Below are 21,202 nucleotides of genomic sequence, written 5' to 3'. Positions count from 1 at the left end.
ACTACACAATCTTGAAAGAATATTTTAATGCAATGCATTACCTAATGACATTGATAATCTTTTGACTTGCAGTAAAAATATCTAATCTGTTTAAGACAATTAGTAAAGCTGCGCAGTAAGAAGGTTTAATATATTAGCAACTAGCAAAACCATGCAAGTGTTTTTAGCTTTTTTTAATTGTGAATGAAAACATGTTCATTTGTAATATGTATAATGTACAGAAAGGAAACTGCACCCACTTAACCCTAAACTGTATTCTAGGCTTTTAGCGCAAAAGTAATATAGCTTAGTTGACGGTAAAATCAATATAAGCATTTCTTACCTTATAACCATGGCATACTCCGGCCTGATGAGCATATTAAACAGCTCACTGGACAGCTTGAGCGCAGCCACTCGCACCAATCTTGTAGATTTCTTACCAACCCAAACAAACAGGTCGGAATAACAGTCGAGGATGTACACGTTCTTGGTGTTTAGGATGGATTGTTTTAGCTTATTTCCAGGCACTTCAACCTAAATAAAACGATAAACTGTTATTCAGTAATAATATATCTAGGTTTTATTATTAACATATTGTATTCTCTAATTACCGACCAATAAATAGACATGCTTTACAAACATAAATACTATAGGTACACAGGGTGTTTTTTAATTACAACAAAAGTATTGCTGAATTTAACCCACTTACCATTTACATAATTTAGTCAGTATCATCTTCATTAACTTTGGAAGTAAAAATATTTCAGTTTATTTTTATGTAGGATACATTATGCTTGAATAAGTTGTTTTGCAAAAGTTTGTGTTCTCTGAAGTATCTAAGTATTAAGACCATATTATATGGGCATTCTATTGATTCAACAGGAAAAGGACAGACAGAAAACATCTTACTTCTTGACTTTTAATTTTACATTTACCTGTGGAAGTTCAAGATAACCCATACCCAACCCAACAGTATACAGGCGTGGGGTGAGAGCTTTAAAATCGTCTGGCACATGTTCTCCAATTGGCTGTGGGGGCGGAGTATCATTATCTCCATCCTCACTCAGGGTCTCCCAGAAGACACCTGGCTCATCGCCCTGGCAGAAAATGTGAATAACAGCCTTGCCCTTCCGCTCATTTTTATTAATTCTTTCCGCCATGAGTCGCGCCTTGGATTTGAGTACGTTCTTGCAGTTCTTGCCATACCATACCATTATTCTGAGAAAAAAAATTATTGTCAAGGGTGGAAAAGTTTTGCTAGTTTATACCAACTAATCAAATAGGAAAGTCCCCAAAATGTATAGAACTTTGGATATACATAACTGTTGAGTGTTGGTAACCAACAGTTCAATGTTCCCTCCCTCCCCGACAATTTTTACCTTAAACCAGCATCCAGAAGGAAGACATATCTTGTATCCAGGCTTTGATACTCACATGCAACGGCCTACAAAAAAATCTCTTGAAATACTGACGTCACTAAAGATGTTTGAAATTTCACGGATTTTTTTCATGCTTATTTTGTGTTCTATTAAAAATGAAAAATTTCTGAGGCACACTATGTTATATATAACACCTACCCTTGTTAATACCCTTGGCAAGTGTTGAAGGTCTGTGTTTTATTACAAAAAGGGTTTCGTGTGTTTTAGTCAATTTCAATAGTAGGAGCATGTTCGGTGTTTAATTTTTTTTAAATAGGTAAAATTATAACTATACGAAACATTACCATTTGCATTAATACAATTTATACACTATACAGTTTATCCAATGGCTCTATAAAATTTACAGTTTTCATGACAAAACAACACCTAGTTTTTAAATTATGAATTAATATGTATGATTCTTTTTACTGACCTCCAAATGTATTCCATGAACAGCCTCGTGGATCCTGTACAACCTTGTTGTATATTCCACTTCTTCTACAGTGTAAAAACCTGAACAGGAGATTTATTAAGTAATAACAATGTATAAAATAGATTCATAATTAACTAGGTATAAAGTATAGAAGTGTGTCCAAGAAGATAATACTGATAGCCTGAGTCAAAACAGATTAGATATAAAGTAAAGTCAAAATAAATATATATATTTTTTTTAACTCTATACAACGATTTATTATATAACTAAGAGTAGCATATCCATCAAACTACTTCTATTTACAGGATGGATAGTTGACAAATATAGGGAAAAAAATATTTTTTTGTGAAATGCTGAATAACAATTTAGTTCTTTTAAACACTTTAAATTCACAAACCCTTAATTAAAAAAGCACATATTTCTATCTTATTAATTTTAAAATCTAATGTTAAAGATAAATTTGTCTTCCATTTACCTGACATGGTTTTCTGTCCCTGCATGTATTTAAGTTTAGCACCAAAAAGTTTGAGAAATTCTTCGCTTTCATCTGCCTGCTCCTCGCGGCAAGTTCGACTGTTAGCACCTGAAGTTTAAACAGGTTTTAATTGTGATTGATTAGTCAAGTTAGAATTATTAAATTGATTTCAAATTTTGAGTTGTGATTCCTGTAACAGCATAGAGAAAAAAAAATAAAAGAGAGGAATCGAAGCAACTAGAAGACAAAAATAGGCAGTGGGCCCAGGGGCCTAATTAGCGCTGTTGCCGCGCTAAATTTATTGTTATTCCACCACTTTTTAAACAGGGGGATTACAAAATTAATATGTAAAGTTTTAATAATTTGAATATAATATTTAAATTAAAAATAAAAAGAAAATTTTGTTATTAAATATAAAAAATACTAAAATAACAACATCTAAAAATATTTCTTTTTACTTTTAGATATTGTCGTTTTAATGTTTTAATTAAAAATTACAAAGAATTTATTTTTATTTAAAAAAATTTGTGCATGAAAGATGAATCCTTTCATTTCTAAAAAGGGGGAAATTTTTTTCATAATAAACATTCAGCTGATTCTGTCCGCCCACGGCTGTTTGCTAAATATCGCTTTTCTTTTTATTCACATTATTATTTATGATTGACATACAAAAAGCCCTGGGCGGCTTTTGATTTTTGTCCGCTAAATTTTCTTTAAAAATTTAGGGATGGGGAAGTAGTATTTTACCATGAAAAGGGGGTGAGTATTCATCCTCTTATTCTTTTTCCTTATGTGTAACAGTTAGGTACGATTCATAATATAAAATTCTTCAGAATTTTTAACTTTAAGTTTTGTATGATGCAGTTTTGAGGGGGTATTTTCAATTTTTGTGGGGTTGGGGGTGTCCCACCCCCCAAGAAAATAGTTATAAACCTTCCCGGGACCTATGAGAAGCTACCCTGTAAAGGAGAACCCGATCGGTTCAGCGGTTAGCGAGATCCTTCGCTACAAACAGACACACAGACCCACAGACATCGTTCTACTTTGTATTATAGATGAAGCTAGTTAGTACAAAGGGGGAGGGGTAGGATGTGCTAAAATTCCGTAAAAAGTTTTAGGAATTTCAAATAGAAGTAGAACTCTAAATTTTGTATGGCAGTTGCTCTAATATGGTACATATCCACGTTATACCCCATTAAAGCAACTGCAATGACAAATTTTAGAGTTCTACTTCTATTTTAAATTCTTAAAACTCACACATTTACGGAATTTTAGCACAACCTACCTCCCTATTGGTGACATTCTGAAAAGGGTCAATATAAAGAGAAGCTACGCTACTATATCATAATATTTTACCTAAATAATTCCTGAGATTTACACTGTGCATAGCACTACAAGTCCTCTTATCCAGTGTGGCTTTCTCTCCGATCCAAAAATAAATCCTCCAATCCAATTGTTTATTCTCATCCTTTTAAATTCCATTTTAAATAATATTTCAAATCTAATAAGAATCGTATATCAATTTTTAACAAACAAAAAAATAGTTATTTGAAAATCAAGTCGCCTCGCAAAACTTTGAGCTTTTAATTCATATCATAAGGAAAATGGCCAAAATCCTACCAACATAGAATTAAATGTAGAAACCTTGATTCTTTAATATATAAATTATAATTTTGATTATTAAAATGGTATTTTCCTCGTAAGTGTGAAGTACAATGTAACAGTCACCCTCGTAGAAATGACCTTCGTTGCTTTCATTTGTTTCAACCTAAAAAATATTATTTTAATCTAGTGTAAATTCTTTTCGTGTTAGATCTTAAAATGTAAGTTTTTTATTTGATTCTTAAGTACACCTTTTTTCCATCTGAAAAATTCCCAAGTGATGATAGAAATCATCTTTCTTACTTATAGTGATCCCTGGAATACTTCAAATATTTTTCTAAATATCTTATCACTTACCATTTGTGGGCAATACTTTCTATATTTCAGATATTTTCTATCTAATTTCTAAATACTTACCAGGTGAGGATAGAAATTGTCTATCTCCCAGATAGTGATCCCTGGCATGCTGCCAACATCTTCATCAAAGAACTCTGAATAATCTAGTGTAGGTTTCTCCAGTGCTTCATCCCATTTCTTCGCCTTTTCAGAAAATGGATATAAATTAAATTTATCCTTTAGAATACACCAGACCAAATCATTAGGCTTAAATTAGGTCTAAGGACACAAGAATAGGACAATTTAAGAAAGAAATCTTATTAAAAATTCTTTTGTGAAAATTTACATCTTCGATTAGATGTACATCTTTTCTCTCCCTGTAATAGGATGTTTTAACTTATGAAGCTGAGCAAAGCCATAATTAATATTATATCTAATTTCCTTGATTGATTCATTGAGCCCATTCTCCTGCTGATTTGCATCCTTTTCTGCAGCCACATCTGTCATTCCTTTCAATACCTGAACAGTTATAACCAAGTATTATTTAGCTGACTACCTATAGTGTTTATTTTGCATCACAGCTCGGAATACGATTCAATTTTCCTGTATAACTTTACATTACGTATATTTAATCCTATTCAGATTTTTTCATTAGAAACATGCCCTTAAAGAATTTTTCTACAAAAATGTAAATAAATATTGAGATATTAGTCTCTTAAATTTAATTGTTGTCATCTTAATTATCCTTTTTTTATATCTATATCCTAGGCCAACCTTGAATAAAATCATATAAAAAGTACATATTTAGTTTTAGGAAAGTTAAGTACATTTCTACTATGGTTTGCAGACACACACACCTCCTTATACTTTCATAAAGCCTACCTTCTTTTGATCTTCATCGGCGGCTTCGCCACCTCTGCGGTTGCGCAACCTCCTTTTCCTCGCTACTGGGTCCTTTAATTGGGCCTAAGAAATAAGCATATGTAATATTTGTTTGTTATAAAAATGTATCGGTTCAGTTATACCACAGCTAAACTTTCAGACAAACGGTGTTCAATTAAAATGTGGTTTACTATTTATTTTGTAGGCTGTTGCTGCCTTTTGGGTTACTTAATTTAAGTGTAAAAAATTTAATTACGTCGAAGTATTGTATTGTATAGACTATACCTAGATATTTGCGGATTAATGCATTGATATACATTACAATCTAGGGTAAAAATTATATTGTTCACCTGTCCTTGAAGGTCCGGAGGGACGGAAGCACCAGCAAGCCTCAGCTGATTCTGCAGAGAGAAGTCAATATTGTAGAACTCTAATCCAGATCCTTTCATCATTTCTGATGGCTTAGGTGGCATCATAAGGTCAGGATTTCCCTAAAACAAGAATATATAGAAAAAAATTAGACATTTTTCCTCAAAGTGCCTAGTTAACTTGTTAAGAACAACCTAACCCCCATCCCGTTTTTACATTGTTTGTGAAAAGGGAAAAATTACAACACTCTCATTTTTAATCTATGTAATAAAGGGGGGGGGGGGGGGGGTGAGTGCTCGACAGGCATTAATAAGGAAAGCAACAAAATAACTTTTGCAAATATGATAGTGCGGGAATCCAGGTTTTATCTTCTTGCATTAATAAATCTAAAGCCAAAGCAGTTACAAAATTGATGTGTGTATCATTAAGGTTTTATTTTCTTACCTTTAAATCTAAGACCTCCAATTCAGTGAGATGAATAGCCTCTGGCAGCGTGATTAACTTGTTTCTGGCCAGAATTAGCTTTTTCAGGGAAGCACACCTGCAGAGTCCCTCCCTAATCATCTCCAGGTTGTTGTCAGCTGCAGAAAATACCTCCAGACAGGATAGTTTGCCTATACCAGCAGGAATACCTGCATGGGAAAAACTTGATGATTATATTGGATGGATAAACACATAAAATATAATTGTCTAAACCAGATATATTAATGGAATGTTGGGTAGGGGTTTATAAAATAATTTTAATTTAAAGATAGATACCTAGTGAAATAGATATGTAAAATACAGATTAATCGGATACATAATGCAGGTACATTCAAGGAAAGTAAAAAAAAACAATGAAACTTTTTTATCACTAGGTACCTAATGATATTCTAATTTTTTATCATAAAATTCTATTTATTGGTTGCTTTGTAACTAAATACAGAAGGGCATTTTTTTAATCATTTCAAATTGGTTAAATTTCTGAGAAAAAGATTTGTTCTATAAAACTTATTTATTCCTATAATTTCTCCACTCTTGTGAAGGGATTATACTTATCGTATGTGATAAGATAAAACATAAAATCAAATCTTTGTATGCTGAAAATTCCCTATTCAACATAGACAGATAATTGTGTCTATATGACTGTCTAGGATAATAAATTTATTTTGTTTACCTTCGAAATCAAGTTGATTTTCACAGAGATACAACTTCTTAAGTTTTGACAGCTTGCATAAACTTCCTGGCAATGTTGAAATCTAAAATATAATATTTCTTGAAATCTAAGTATTTTTTTTAAACAAAAAAAGAAAAATTCATTTTGAGAAAGCAAATATTTTCCCCATTTCTCACCTTATTCAAAATTAAAGTGTCTTTATAAATAACTTACACTTAAAGTAATATATTCTATCTATCCAAGTACTGATTATTTTTTATTAGAATGAAAATTTTATGTTCTTTTTTTACCCTAATTGCAATCAAATTAAAACTGTATCTAAAACACTTTAGGAAAATTTCATGGTATATAAATTTACAAAATCTTTAATCGAAATATAAATGCCATATTTAAGGATTTTAAGAACTTACTTTGTTTCTGGAAAGGATTAATGTTTCCAGAAGTGGCCATTTATCAATCTCTGGACTAACTTCGTCAATTTCGTTGCTTCCCAGGTTGAGACGTTTTAGACCAACCAGTTGTAAAAGTCCTTCAGGGATCTAAAAAATATATAAATTAGAGTTAAAAACACTTATTTGTTGGCTTAAAAAGACATTTACAAATGTACTTATCCCTTGAGATTCCTGTTAATTTAACTATCTGTCTATCCATCTATTGTACCATTTTGAGTTGATTTTGATTTACCTTCTAACTAGGAGTGGTAAAACTTTTTATTAAAAAATTTTGCTTTACAGAAGCAGTAATATTTTTTTCTTTTATTGTCTCATTCCTGTTATTTAGTAGGGTGGGTCGATTTTGGAATTTCACATTAGTAGACATTTGCAAGGGTTACTTGGCCAATATAAAACCCTGTGAAACTTGAAAGAGGTTTTTTAATCCAAAAACAACGGGCGCGCGGGGGGTATAAAATGTGCCCGCCCCCTTATAAAACCAAAATTGAAATTTCTTCAAACACAGGCATGTTGCATATCAAAATGACCGCATTGAAATGCTGATTACAGATCTGAAAACCGTTTTGAAAAATATTTATCCAGTCTGAAATGATTTTCAAATAACCTACCAAAATTAACAATTTTGACTAAATCAGCTGTTTTTAGGTACTTAATGAGGTCTTATTCGAACTAGGAGCAATATTTTTCCAAACGGTTTTCAGATTCGTAATCAGCATTTCAATACGGTCATTTTGATATGCAACATGCCTGTGTTTGAAGGAATTTAAATTTTTGGTTTTATAAGGGGGTGGGCACTTTTTATACCCCCCGCGCGCCGGCAGCCATAAGAGCCAAGTCACTTTTGAAACTTAAATGGGGCTTATCATACATATATATGACTTCCACAACTTATGATAACAGTAAAATCTAAAAAAAAGGGGGAAATGGGCCCACCCTATTATTTAGTTAATTCAGCTAACTATATATCTAACAGTTCAAACATTAATACCAATGATTTTATTCTACAGTTGGAAAAATTTGGTTTATCTATCATTGTCTTATTAAGATTCCTGTTGTTTTGTCAATTTACTTTACTAATTAGTATCTAGGTATCTCCTATCTTTACATTGATTTTGAAATACCTTCTAACTAAGAATATCCATGTTTTAAACTACCTAATGATTACTTTCAAGCCGTTTAAATCTCCGGGTATGGACGGCATTTATCCGTGTCATTTACAGAAAAGTATCGAAATCATTGGGGGGGACATTGTGAAGATGTGGCGTAGAAGTGTGAGGGAAAGTAAGTGCCCTAGAACCTGGCTAGACACCAGGGTAGCGTTTATTGATAAACCTGGTAAAAAAGACAGCCTTGATCCTAAATCTAAAAGACCCATTAGCCTCTCTAGCTTCCTATTAAAGGGTTTGGAAAGAACACTTTACTGGGAAGTTAGTGAAAATCATCTTAGATCTAAAACAAGCAAGAAAATATTCTCATACAAGGAAAGCACCAATACAGAGGACTGTCTCCACGCAGTAGTGGCGAAAATTGAGAAGGCAAAGTTGAATGGCGAGTGTGCGATTGTTCTGTTCGCAGACATCGACGCCGCCTTCAACAATGCCTCCATAAATATGATGATACATAACCTGGAGCGGATGGGAGCATCAAGACAAACGGTAATGTGGACAGAAGCAATGCTTAAAAACAGAAAAGTGACAGCCATGCATGATGACGTCATGGTTTCCAAACAAACAACTAGAGGCACACCACAAGGATCCGTAGCAAGCGTTCACCTATGGAATAATAATCAGCAGAACCTAAGTGATAGAATGCCAGAAAGAAATCCAACAGACCTCTACATTTTTGCGGATGACATACTTGACATCTCAATTGGCTGGGATGAAATATCCTGTGCACAAAATATACAGAGAGACATACACATACTGGAGGAATGGGCTAAAGACCACAGATTGAGCTTCTCAGCAAGCAAAACCAAACTGATGCTGTTTACCAACAAGAAAAATCCTGTACTACCAAAAATTTACATGAATGAAACTGAGCTGGAGTATGTGTCAAGCATGAAATATCTTGGAGTAACATTCAGAAGTGATCTCAAATGGGATCTTCATATAAGGAACATAACAGACAAAGCAACCATGTCCATGATGTATTGCAGACGGATGATATCCAAGAATTGGGGACTCAACCCAAGGATATGCAGATGGCTTTACACAGCAGTAGTGAGACCAGTCCTGACGTATGCAGCTATGATCTGGATTGAAGGTATCTCAGGTAGACTAAATGGAAAGAACAGAAAAAGACTGGAGAGAGTACAAAGGAAAGGTTGTCTGGCCATACTTAACAGTATGAAGTCCACCCCCACAGCGGGGATGGAAGTGATGCTGGGACTAGAACCCATAGTCTTCCACCTTCAGGCACAAAGTATCAACACCTACAAAAGACTGATATGGAACAACAGTTGGACAGTGCAGCAGGCTGAAATAGTCAGTGAAAAATCACATGCAGTTATTATACGTAAGCTGGCAAAGAACATTAAAACAATCTTTTTACCAAGAGACAGAATGGTGCATACACAGTTTGTACCTACACATTTTAAAACAAAGATTGGCACTAGACAAGAAGCTAGAGAAAGTAACCTGAAGCCAGGAACAAAAGACCAGGAAGTAATTACATGCTTCACAGATGGCAGCAAGATGGCAGGAAGAGCAGGTTTTGGCTACATTATTACTGGAGGAGGACTTAAGATCAGTGGAGCCCAACACCTGGGTAGCCATACAACGGTATATCAAGCTGAATTGTTAGCGCTGGCAGAAGCAGCCTTCACACTCATATCTAACAACATAAGAAACAGGACGGTAAATTTCTACCTTGATAACACCTCTGCTATAACAGCAATTCAAAATTATCAAATAAGAAGCAAAGTTATCTTTGAGACCAAAAGACTGCTAAACAAACTTGGAGAAGACAACAGAGTGCTAGTGGCCTGGGTACCTGGACACGAAGGCCACCTTGGAAACGAGGTGGCCGATAGAAAAGCGAAGCTAGGGGCAATGATGAAAATACACACACCTGGAGAATGCATTCCCATTTCAGATGCAAATATAAAAGCGGAAATTTAAGACTTCACTTTCAAAAACTGGCAGAAAGAATGGGAGAGGATCACAACATGTAGACAAACAAAAATGATGTTACCCAGTGTCAAGAATGGTTTGTGGAGAAAACTGATAACAAAACCGAGAAGGATGATGAACATGATCACACAAATCTATACAGGCCATGCAACACTTGGCTACCATCTGAACAATATGAAAATAGAGGCCGCACCTACATGTAAACAGTGCGAAGAATTTGACGATGCGGAAACGGTAGAACACTACCTAACAGAATGCCCAGCCTTCAGCCATGCAAGACAACAACATCTAGGACATATTTTCTTGCGAGTTATAGACTTACCCACCCTTAACCTCGATAACGTACTTAAGTTTATTAAAGCAACGCGTAGATTCGATTATTTAGAATGAAAATAAGCCCATTATATTATAAGACTAGAAAAACTAGTCGACCAGCATTTGCAAAAATCTTGCAAAAATATTAGGTAACGAAAGCTAGAAAACCTAGCTATGATTATACTTGCAAAAATCTTGCAAGTCGAGAATGGCTAAAACCTAGCCAAATATCCTTAGGTATAAATTAAATAGTTACGGAAAGCATTAACACACAGGAAAAAGGAATTGCAAAAACCTTGCAATATTATTACACATAAGCTAGGAAAACTAGCTGACTCTCACTTGCAAAAACCTTGCAAGTTAAGGTGGCTAAAACCTAGCCAAATTAAATTAAAGATAATGTAATCGTATAAGTGTATAATTGTTAAACAGCGCACTTAAGACATTTAAGAGTTACTGACAGGCAAACATCCAACTATTATACAGGTTATGGTACAGTATAAATAACAAATTACATTAGATTTTTATCAGATTTATTAGAGTTAGATTTTCTTAAATGATAGATAGGACTCCAACATTTTTCATGATAAAACTTAGGTAGTTAATCTGAAATTTCTTGAAAATTAGATCAGTCTTAACTAGGTACTTAAGGCTGAAAGTCTTAAATAGCGATACTCGTAGCTTCATGCATATCAACCTCGTGCTGGAGCGCTGCCAACTCATCAGCTTGGGCATCCGCAGGTTGCTCAGGGGTAGGTCGGCTGTACTCTAACTGGGTTGTTAGATATCCATTCTTATACATACTTCTTGCAACCTCTCTCTTGACATTTTCCTCGTCAGTCCGAGCTTTATTCATCAGAGCCGCTCGTAAGCCTTGTAAACGTTCACTCATCTCAGTCCAAAGTTCCATGTTGGCATTAAAAGACATTTATAATCAACAGTTCAATGTTTTATCCTCAACTGAAAACTTTCCCTTGAAGAAGTTTTTAAGCGCGCGCATGGTTTACCTCCTACGTTTTTACACTTTCACCAATTCTTTCCCTACTAACCTTATAAACTAGTTTTAGGAAGACTGGACTCAGCAATACTAATCTAAACCATTTCAGGAATAAAGAGAAAGGGAAACTCTAACTCGCCCCATAAAAATCCCTCTAAGAGCTGCGGCTCTAGCGGGGATATAAGGGTGACGTCAAGGGTAAACCTAGAAAGATTAACAAGACTAAACCAGATTTATTTAGGGTGAATGGACAGAAAAGGGGACACTACTGCTCCCCTTAGTTTTCCTGGGCTGGTGGACTCGGACTGGTTTTGGTCTCGGGCTGTCAGCCTCGCCCATAAGAGAAAACATTGTGAAAAAACCTAATGATTAATTTTAAACTACAGAAGCGGTAATATTATTTTCTTCCATTGTCTTATCCCTTAAGATTCCTGCTGTTTAGTTTATTTACCTTACTATCTACCTATCTATATGTACCTTTGTAAGTTGATTTTGACTTTCCTACTAACTAAGAGGGTTTAAAATTTGCAACTAATATGTTCAGTTAACTTAACTATCTATATATGTGTAGTTGTACCTTAATAAGTTGATTTTGACTAAGATCCACATCTGCCAAGTTGACAAGGCTGGAAAGGTTCGTGGGAACATTGGATAAAACTCGCTGTGTGTTCCGCAGATGCAGGGTTCGTAACTCTGTGATAAACAAATACTTAAATATTTCATGTTAACCTATTATATAATGTAGTAAGCTTTTTTTGTCTGTAGCAAAGGACATCGCTGACCGCAGATGAACCGATATGGTTCTTCTTTACAATGAAGCTTCTTATAAGTCCAGGGAAAATTTTGGTACCTTAAATTTAAAACACATAGGTACCTAAATGATATTATTATTTAAATAGGTAGGTATATAAATATTTCTTTGTATTAGTTCCTGTGAGAGCTGGCAAAGGACGGATCTGGAAGTGTGACAGAGGGTTGTTGCTTAACATTAAGGTCTGCAAATTACCCAACCTAAAACAGATAAGAACTATGTTAAATTGGACTTTTCTAACTATTTAGGATGACAGCGATCCTATCCTATTATATTAAGATAGTCATAGTTTCTTAGTGTTTGGACCTAAGTAGTCATGGAGTAAGACGAGACACTTTTGCATGCTAGCACCAGGGCTAGCTCAAGGTTCACGCTCAAGTACAAGAACTTGACCCGCTGTCTCAAGGGACCTACTCTTTATTACCTCACCCTAGCCGAGTGTGGCAGGTGTCCCAAATTAAGTCACCGTAATGAATGACGCTCTCCACAGAGGAGCTTGGGTAAGGGTTGTACTGATATTATGTACTTGACTATTGAGTATCCAAACTACCCAATCATCACCCTTCTTACACAACCAAGGGGAAGTTGTGTGAATGAATTGCGACTGAGAAATTCGAGTTGCCACATGGGGACTTGAACCCGAACTCTCACCACCGTAACTCAGTGCGTTACCACTGAGCTACGACGCCCCTTCTATTGAATAGTATGATAAGTATTAAAAAATGTTATTTCATTTCTTAAAATGAATAAAATCTATCTGTCATATTTCTACCAATCTATCCATCTTTTTCTATTATTTTTATTAATCTTTCTAATCTACCTTCTTAGTTGTGGTGGTAGGGCATCCAATTCATTGTTAGATAAGTCTAAGTGAAGCAAATCTGACGTTGACATAAACAAATGACTTGGAACCATTTCAATCTAAAATAAATGGGGTGTAATTAGATTTTTGGTGTTTTCCCATTAGTAGCCGATAGAGCACTGATAGACCCCATAAAATAAATAAAAAAATAAGAGGGAGGAGTAGGTAATTTCTTTCTGTGTTCTTTGAAGTGCTCTAACTCTGCAGGGTTATTCATTACTAATAACCTAATAACAGTACCTCACCAGAATTGAAGAAAAAAAAATACAACCCTCCCCCCTTTTCAATTTAATTCAAAATAAGGGGGGGATTAATGCTCAAGAGGGTACTTTGTGTGATAGCAACATATTTTTTGGTTAGTTTTATTACCTAATGAAAACTAATAAAAAAAAATATTTAGATTAGAATAAAAAAAAATTCACAAATTGAATGATAAACTAATTACTTACCTTATTATGAGATAAATTCAAAACTAGCAAAGATTTGCACCTAAAAACACATTTATTACGTTTTTCTAGGTATTCATTGTTTGATTATAATTTGATTCACGAGATGTGTTGGTTTTAAAGAAGGTACAAGGGACAAAAATATGGAAAATAAATATAAAAGAAATTCAACCATCTTACTTTGAATTACCCCAGGTCTAGCTATTCTACCAATCAATTCTACAAAAATCAAGACACCCTTGGAAGTATGGTGGGGGTATATCTTGTTTTTTCATGTAACTTAAGAGGGGTGGGTAAGAAGAGGAAGAAAAGGGGATGGGGGTTGTGGGGAAACCACAAAACACAAAAAATCTAAAATTTCAAATTAAATTGTTAAATATTATCACCATGTAGAACCTGGCAAAATTCTTATGATAATCCATTACAGGCGAACTGACAAACACTACCTAGTTAAGAAGTAGCTCAAGCACTACTACTAACTATTAAACTTACTTAAGTAGCCCTTCGGGTACTTGGTCCAGTTTATTATGTGACAGATCTAATGTTGTTAATTCTTCATTGTCAAATATTTCAGGAGGAATATTCTCGTGGGTCAAGTTGTTGTACCGCAGGTTCAAAGTTCTGTGAATTCAGCAATTGTCATTTTTAACTGTCATATGTAGGTAATCCTATTTTTTGTCTGTATCTCATATATCTCAATAACTACTAAAACTATCGAGTTCTCTATTTTAGCCTGTGATGGTTTTATGCTGTTTCATTTTCAAATATAAATCTTAGGTTGGTTTTAAGCTATTTTTCAGCCCCTCTCTGCCCATTCGAATACAGAACACCTCAAGATCCTAGGGGCGTAGCCGCTTGTAGAACAATAAAGGCAGAGACAATAATAATGTTTTCAATTTTTATAGATAAAATCTTTAGGTACTAACAATCTCTTGTTAATGATCATTGTCGTTTACCTTTAGTTGTATAATCTATGTGTAAACAATCTGTAATTCATTGTAATAGGGAGATTATAGATGAGATAAATTCTAAAGATGAAAAGACTAAGACTATAATAATAAATATGGTTTAAAATGACAGTTGTATTCCTAAGAGAAGGCATGTGAGTGAGATTGGAACTGATTGACTGCAGCTGATTTTTCTTGGCGGTCAAGTGCTCCAGAGACTGCAGACGGCCAATTTCTCCAGGTATTGTCCTAAAAATCAACATTTCCATGCAGGGATCTAAAGGGATAAGAAAATTGCCGATAAATTGATATACAATGTTGATCCCTCTTCTGTAGATTACAATTAATGGTTAAAACCTATGGACATTCAACTTAATGATCTAACCAATCAAAATTCACTGAAGTCTCCAAAAGTTGTCTACCCAACGCAACGAATAAGGAAACGTTATTAAAAAAATTTGGGGGCTAGAGTAATAAACAGCCCAATTTTCCCTCCCTCCTTGTTTGTAAAACCTTTGGGTACCAGTATAATTTACACAGTTTAATGTCCCTTTCATCACCTTTCTAGAGCTGTTAGTTCTACAGCATGCTGTAATTGTGATAACAAATCACTGTTCTTTTCCATATTATTATAGATAAGATACTTACGTAAGATTGGCATTATTCATCTTGAGCCACCTGAGTGACGTCATGGCCTCCATGGCGTCAGGGAACTTCTCGTCCTGGAGGTCATTCATTGTGAGGTCGATGCCCCGGATAAATCTGAGGACCCCCGTGCTCTCCATGGCGGGGGGGTGCCTACCAGCATGCACTAGGTACTATCTGAAATTGAGACGATTTTCCATGAAAAGTTCCACATAGATTTAACAAAATGTTAATTTCATAAATGAATTCTTTTCATAAATCAATCCCTTACAAATTTTCCACTCTCCAAATTTAGTATTCATGATATAATAGAAACATTTTGAGCATTTTTATATGATAATATACTCATACATTACAATTAAATGACAATGCCCATTAATTTCAGTTGATTTATGGATATCAACTTTTTGTTCATAATGGTACTTAACAAATGGGTTAATTAATAGTTATCACTACGATAGGTTTACATTATTACATAAATATAGAAAATCACATTTTATAGTTATAGCACCATTGGTAAAGTTTATAAATTAAATAGGTAATCTCCTTTTATATTCAAAACTGTATGAATTTTAATATTGCTTATAGATTGTATTAAAAAAAAGATGTGATTCATAAGACATACAAAAATAAACTCTTTACTTAAGAACATGATAGAACAATATTTGTTTTGTTTAAAACATGGCAAAAATGACAAATACATGCAAATCTAAAATATAAATAAAATATATGTTTATTCTCCTTTAAAGTTTGCCTTCCTCTTTTCTCTGAAGGCATTTAATGCTTCGATTCTGTCGGTTGTAGGGATGACCTGTTTTGGTAGATTTTTATTTAGTAAATAATAGTTATAGGATAAGTTTTAAATGTTTTCAAGTAAGAAATTTATGCTAATCTTAAAATCGCCTTTTATGAAATTGATCAAATTTAAATGCAACGAGCAAATACTCAAGCTTTGTCATTTAATGATGGTCGAAAAAGCTTTAAAATTGTTGTTTAAACTTCAATTATAAATCTGAATTAGTTTTCTTGAACCTTAACCTCCCATTTCGAAGTGAACATTTGAATAAAATCTATTCCTGTGCATAGCAAGCCTCCTCAATGGCCAAACCAGTTGCTAGGTCTACCTCAACGCCCTAAAATAAAATAAAAATATTACAACATTCAAGTATATACAACATGCCACAAAATGACGTAAGTAGATTGCAAGTAGCATAGCTACTCCTCAAATTTTGTAAGACTAAAAGTCCGTTCGATAGTTACTGAATGGTTGATACTAGTATTTAACGCTAAAGATATTAAAGTAGTGTTAATCTTTGCCAAGAGCTTCTAAAATAGGCATATAAAAAGTTTAAATCCGATAAGACGATTCTTAAATGCCTAAATAAACAAACTAAAAGGCATACGTAATACAGGGAACACTAAAATAAATTGAAATGCATACCTGGAAATACATTCATTTTATTATGCAATAATGCATTAATCCGGTGAAAATGTCACTATTAAAGTAAAAAAAATTGTTCTTAGACACTAAATTCCAGAGAATATATGATGGTCCTTTAATAGACCCCATGATCCGCTTGGAATTATATCAATCAATCATTATCTTTACCTTTGTGATGGCATTCTTAGCCATCTTGACGCCAATAGGACCATTGGGAAGGATTTCTTGAGCAAGCTTGAGGGCACGTTGGTAAGCAGCATCTCCTGTGCAGTCACAAGTATGATTATTATGTCATCGTTTCCCCTCTGAAATCGCATTTTCTATCATATCTATAATTAGTTACGTTATCATTTTTGGAGCATGGAAAAAAAACTAAGTAGCGGGTTTCGTCGTATTTTCACAGTTGCTTTTGATTAGAAAATAGGACCCGCAGGGTTAGAGCCCCCCGCAGGGGCTAGAAATAGAGGAAAAGCTACTGTGAAAATACAACCCGCTACTTCGTTTTCTTTCCCTGTTCTTTTTTTTCTAAGATTTCTGACAAACTTATTTTTTTTCCCGGAAGAGGATATTGGATATTAAATCATACTGTATAACACCCCCCTGGCATGAAAACTTTAAGGAATTCAATTGGGGTGCTGCCACTGTTACCACTAACAAAAATATAGTAACAGTGTTTTTGACAAAAGAAGTGTTTTTGTCAATTTTTTTTATCCATTTTCAATCAAAAGAAATTCATTGAGGCTGTCAAATTCACAGTTTTCATGACAAAATACACCTATTTTTATATTACGAATAAGTATTTTAACCAAATGCTTAACTATTATGGATTACAGTTCAAACAAAAGGGGTGTGTGTATCAATTTCTAGTACATTGTCCTATTCTTTAATATCCTTGATGTTTTAAAAAATCATTCCTGTTTCAGTTTGTGGGACACAATGGTTGGCGAGGCCAAGTCTGTGAGCTTCAACACCATTCAAAATTCTAATTATAGGCTTCAATTAATACATTTACAATCACACCTAGCATTTAGAGACCTGTATTCGAAGGAATAAGGATGGGTCGAAAAAGAGGCACAACCCATTCCAATTTTAAGTTACAATAAAATAGCCAAGCATCATCCAAGGACCTATGTAAATTATGTAGTGATTCTTAAAAATTTAGTGAATCATCATTGGGTTTGTACATCAATTTATCGGCCATTGTCTTATCCCTTTAGATCTCTTACATTTGGGAGCAAATATCAATGAAAGCTTTCCTTGCAGTGTAGATGAGTTCTTTAGCAATGGCAGGACCAACAATTCTAGGCAGGCGTTGGGTTCCACCCCCACCGGGAATTATAGCCAATCTGGTTTCCGTGAGGCCAACCTAAAAAAGTTTAGAGTAAAATCGTACCTAATTAAAAAAAATAACAAAAAATACATTTTTTTTTCTCTATATGTACATTATTTTACATTTCAATTATCTGAATATTTATTTTCTTATTTTTGTAAAACTTTAAATGTTAGGTAAGTATTTTTTTTCTGCGAAAAAATAAGAATCTTTGTTTATACGTTAATTTTTATCTTTGTCCTTCAGTATGTGAATGAAAGGTTTAGACAGATATTCTGTTATATAAAGTAGTAAAGTTTATGGTGGTTTTATGCTATTTATATGGGCTCGTCTTTTGGGAAAAACTAATCATACTCTTATTTTGAAATAAATTGAAAAAAGGGGAGAGTAATTTTTAATGTTCGTATTTTACCTAGGGCTAGATTAGGTTAAATAAGGTACAGGGTAGCCCAGCAATGTTAAGACACCGCTGGTATAGGCTTCCTAGTGACATAAGATAAGAAATAACAATCCCTCCCCCTTTCTATTTGTTCACTTGTCACGCTGAGTACTAACCTTAGCAGTATCAGCCACAACTCTCAGATCACAAGCCAGAGCCATCTCAAGACCACCACCGAGGGCAACACCATCAATAGCGGCAATCACAGGCATGGGCAGCTTCTCCCAGCATCCGATGATTTCACGGCCTATTAAAAGATGTATTTTTAATGAAGTTTTAATATGGGTGTGGCAGGATTTTTCATAATACAAGTAACTTGGATATATAGAAACATCCTAGACATTTGGAAAAAATTAGCTTTATGTATAAATAGGCAGGAATAGTTTAAACTTTTTTATTAAAGTTTACTAGGTACCTATATAAAATTTTGTTACAAATGAAATTTTATGTTACATGTAAATTTAAATAGGTTTAAGAAAAGTAGATATTTTAATTTACTAAGGTATTATTAGTAGGGTTGGGCCGGATATTCGGTCTGGCCGGTTATCCGGTCGGATATCCGGTCATTTTCAATATCCGGCCGGATACCGGATATTAAAACCATCCGGTTACATGATATCCGGCTGATTTTTTACGCAGGATATCCGGTTATCCGACCGGATATCCGGTAATTTGCCGGATATCGAACGTTGGCCAGATATCCGGCCGGAACCGGATATCCGACATTAGAACGCAGCCGGATATCCGGTATTCGGCCAAAAAAGTATACGGCCCAACCCTAATTATTAGTTTATATGTATTACTATAACATTACCTAAAAACTACAAAAACAAGACGAACACACTACAAACACTGTTAATGCATTCTACAAATCTACACAACCCCTTCTCAAAACAATATTCGTAGATTTTTTTCGTGATGATTCCTCCGACCTTTAGAAACGAAGGGTCCAACCTCAGCAGGAGTCATTTTCACTCTCTCCTTTAGGTCGGCTCCGGCACAAAAGGCTCCCTTAGCATGGCTTCGCAGGATCACAACTCTAAATTTTAAAAAATATATTAAGTTTTATTACAAATGACGTAGTTATATAAAAATATTTTTAATGTTTTAACTAAAAATAGTTATATAATAGGTATTAACGATAAAAAGGTAAACAAACAAATAATGACATTTAAAGCAAATAAAAATATTATTAAGTACATTTACTAAATCACTACCTAGGTATGTTTTTACTTTTACGAGTATTGAACCCATTACAATTACAACCCAGAACTTTTTAAGTAAGTGCACAGTGTTCACTAGTTACTGGGTTCAAGTCACAAATAACTAGGACATGAGGAGTTAAGACGATTTTTTACCCACTGCTACTAATTTTATTTATCTCTAATTTTAGTAATTAGAAATACAATAGAAAGGTAGTTCAATAAAAGGTTGGTCAATAAACTTTCAGATAACTTTCTATTTATCCATCTATCTATCTACTTACTTATTCATAAAACTTACCTCACATCTTTATCAAACATAACTGCATCTCTGGCAGCCTGTAAATCCGCCACCAACTTCTTGCTGAGGGCGTTCATGGCCTTGGGCCTGTTCAGACCCAGTACAACAATACCTAGGAAAATAAAATTTATCATTATAATAATCTATTTAATGGCAACAGGATTAATGTAGAGATCCCGTTAAGTACGTTTTGTACATTTAGAAAGATTCTAAGATACTAAAAAATTAATAAGATCTTTAAAAAATTTTAGACCAGTGATAATCAACACAAATTTCTTTGTAATTTTCTCGAAGAATTTACATTTTTGGTAACCTTTCAAGGCGTTTGGTGTAAGTATTGGATTAAAATGTTCACAAAAAGATTTTAAGGCTCACATGAAGGAGACTAGCTCATATACTCATATATAATCCATCTATTCAATTGAGTTTCCTCAGTATCTAGCTAGGTGATATTTAAACTATATTAAGAATCCTATTTTTCAATTATCAAAACTTACTAGAATATATGATGTCAAATGTACTAAACACAGAGTTTTACGCGGGATATCTATATTTATGGAATAGGTAATTCTAGAGATAAGCCAAAAATTTTACTGATTTTAGAGAGAATTGCATGGCTATTTCCTTTCTACAAAATATTTTGGTAGGTAACACATTAGGTAATCTTCAAATGTAAATCAAAACTCAGCTGTCAAACAAACATTTTTAGAATAGAAAAAACTCACCCTTGTTTTCTTCTTCCAAATACTCAACAATAAGTTCTTGGTTAGGATCAGCAGATCCCGTGGCGAAAGTGCGTTGTTTGACGGGGGCGTTCACCAGTTTGACACACCCCCTGCGTCCAAAATGAAGCGCCCCTATCCCAATACTTAGGGGGGATAACATTTTAGTCATAGACATCGTTTTTTTTTTATAAAATCTGGAGATAAAACATTTAAATAATTGAATATTCTAAAATCTATGCATACTCTTTATTATCTAATGATTGTTCTTTAGCATATTATAACTTATTAACGAATTTAAAAGTTTTTGATATTAGTTTTGAAGAAAAACATTATTTTTATTTTTCCAATTGATTTAGAATCATGTCAAAATCCCAAATTTTTTAATATCAAATGGACATTAAAAGATAATTTTCACTCTAACTTTTGTAAAGTATCTATACAAATCATAATTTTTGACATACATCATAAACTTTATTAAAAAAAATATTTATACATGGAAATCCAAAAA

General features: G+C 33.9%; 2 protein-coding genes across 2 annotated transcripts in view; both read right to left on the bottom strand.

Moving 5' to 3' along the window:
* fliI (FLII actin remodeling protein) overlaps positions 1-15,484 on the bottom strand; it is a 24,990-nt gene extending 9,506 nt beyond the window's left edge. The window contains exons 1-21 of the mRNA XM_080153632.1: positions 15,260-15,484; positions 14,755-14,860; positions 14,157-14,287; positions 13,668-13,707; positions 13,177-13,277; positions 12,483-12,556; positions 12,123-12,244; positions 7,061-7,189; positions 6,651-6,732; positions 5,939-6,126; positions 5,476-5,616; positions 5,126-5,209; positions 4,688-4,762; positions 4,325-4,450; positions 4,004-4,073; positions 3,662-3,775; positions 2,306-2,413; positions 1,831-1,910; positions 1,359-1,423; positions 915-1,197; positions 323-513 (exon numbers count right to left, since the gene is read on the bottom strand). Coding sequence (XP_080009758.1) covers positions 323-513; positions 915-1,197; positions 1,359-1,423; positions 1,831-1,910; positions 2,306-2,413; positions 3,662-3,775; positions 4,004-4,073; positions 4,325-4,450; positions 4,688-4,762; positions 5,126-5,209; positions 5,476-5,616; positions 5,939-6,126; positions 6,651-6,732; positions 7,061-7,189; positions 12,123-12,244; positions 12,483-12,556; positions 13,177-13,277; positions 13,668-13,707; positions 14,157-14,287; positions 14,755-14,860; positions 15,260-15,396 — 2,447 coding nt within the window. The 5' untranslated portion in view covers positions 15,397-15,484. The remainder of the gene's footprint in view (positions 1-322; positions 514-914; positions 1,198-1,358; positions 1,424-1,830; positions 1,911-2,305; positions 2,414-3,661; positions 3,776-4,003; positions 4,074-4,324; positions 4,451-4,687; positions 4,763-5,125; positions 5,210-5,475; positions 5,617-5,938; positions 6,127-6,650; positions 6,733-7,060; positions 7,190-12,122; positions 12,245-12,482; positions 12,557-13,176; positions 13,278-13,667; positions 13,708-14,156; positions 14,288-14,754; positions 14,861-15,259) is intronic.
* On the bottom strand, positions 15,433-21,202 carry LOC145313962 (methylglutaconyl-CoA hydratase, mitochondrial-like). The gene is made up of 9 exons (XM_080153629.1): positions 20,695-21,202; positions 19,970-20,081; positions 19,399-19,505; positions 18,583-18,713; positions 17,956-18,063; positions 17,616-17,681; positions 16,866-16,964; positions 16,337-16,389; positions 15,433-16,071 (listed from the first exon to the last, which is right to left on the bottom strand). The coding sequence occupies exons 1-9, from the start codon at positions 20,867-20,869 to the stop codon at positions 15,990-15,992; spliced, it is 933 nt and encodes a 310-aa protein (XP_080009755.1). The 5' UTR covers positions 20,870-21,202; the 3' UTR covers positions 15,433-15,989.

This window comes from Acartia tonsa, chromosome 3, assembly GCF_053477335.1.
Source record: "Acartia tonsa isolate MP-2025a chromosome 3, ASM5347733v1, whole genome shotgun sequence".
Classification (NCBI taxonomy): domain Eukaryota; kingdom Metazoa; phylum Arthropoda; class Copepoda; order Calanoida; family Acartiidae; genus Acartia; species Acartia tonsa.
The sequence above is the reverse complement of the archived record's forward strand: the minus strand, read 5'-3'. Positions and strand labels throughout refer to the sequence as shown.

What these genes read in the sequence shown, in the direction of transcription:
- LOC145313962 (XM_080153629.1), bottom strand. Translation starts at nt 20,869, where the DNA reads ATGTCTATGACTAAAATGTTATCCCCCCTAAGTATTGGGATAGGGGCG. An exon ending in ATGTTTGATAAAGATGTGAG is followed by an intron (nt 19,506 to 19,969) that starts GTAAGTTTTATG and finishes TTTAAAATTTAG; the next exon opens with AGTTGTGATCCTGCGAAGCC. An exon ending in TTGTGGCTGATACTGCTAAG is followed by an intron (nt 18,064 to 18,582) that starts GTTAGTACTCAG and finishes AAACTTTTTTAG; the next exon opens with GTTGGCCTCACGGAAACCAG.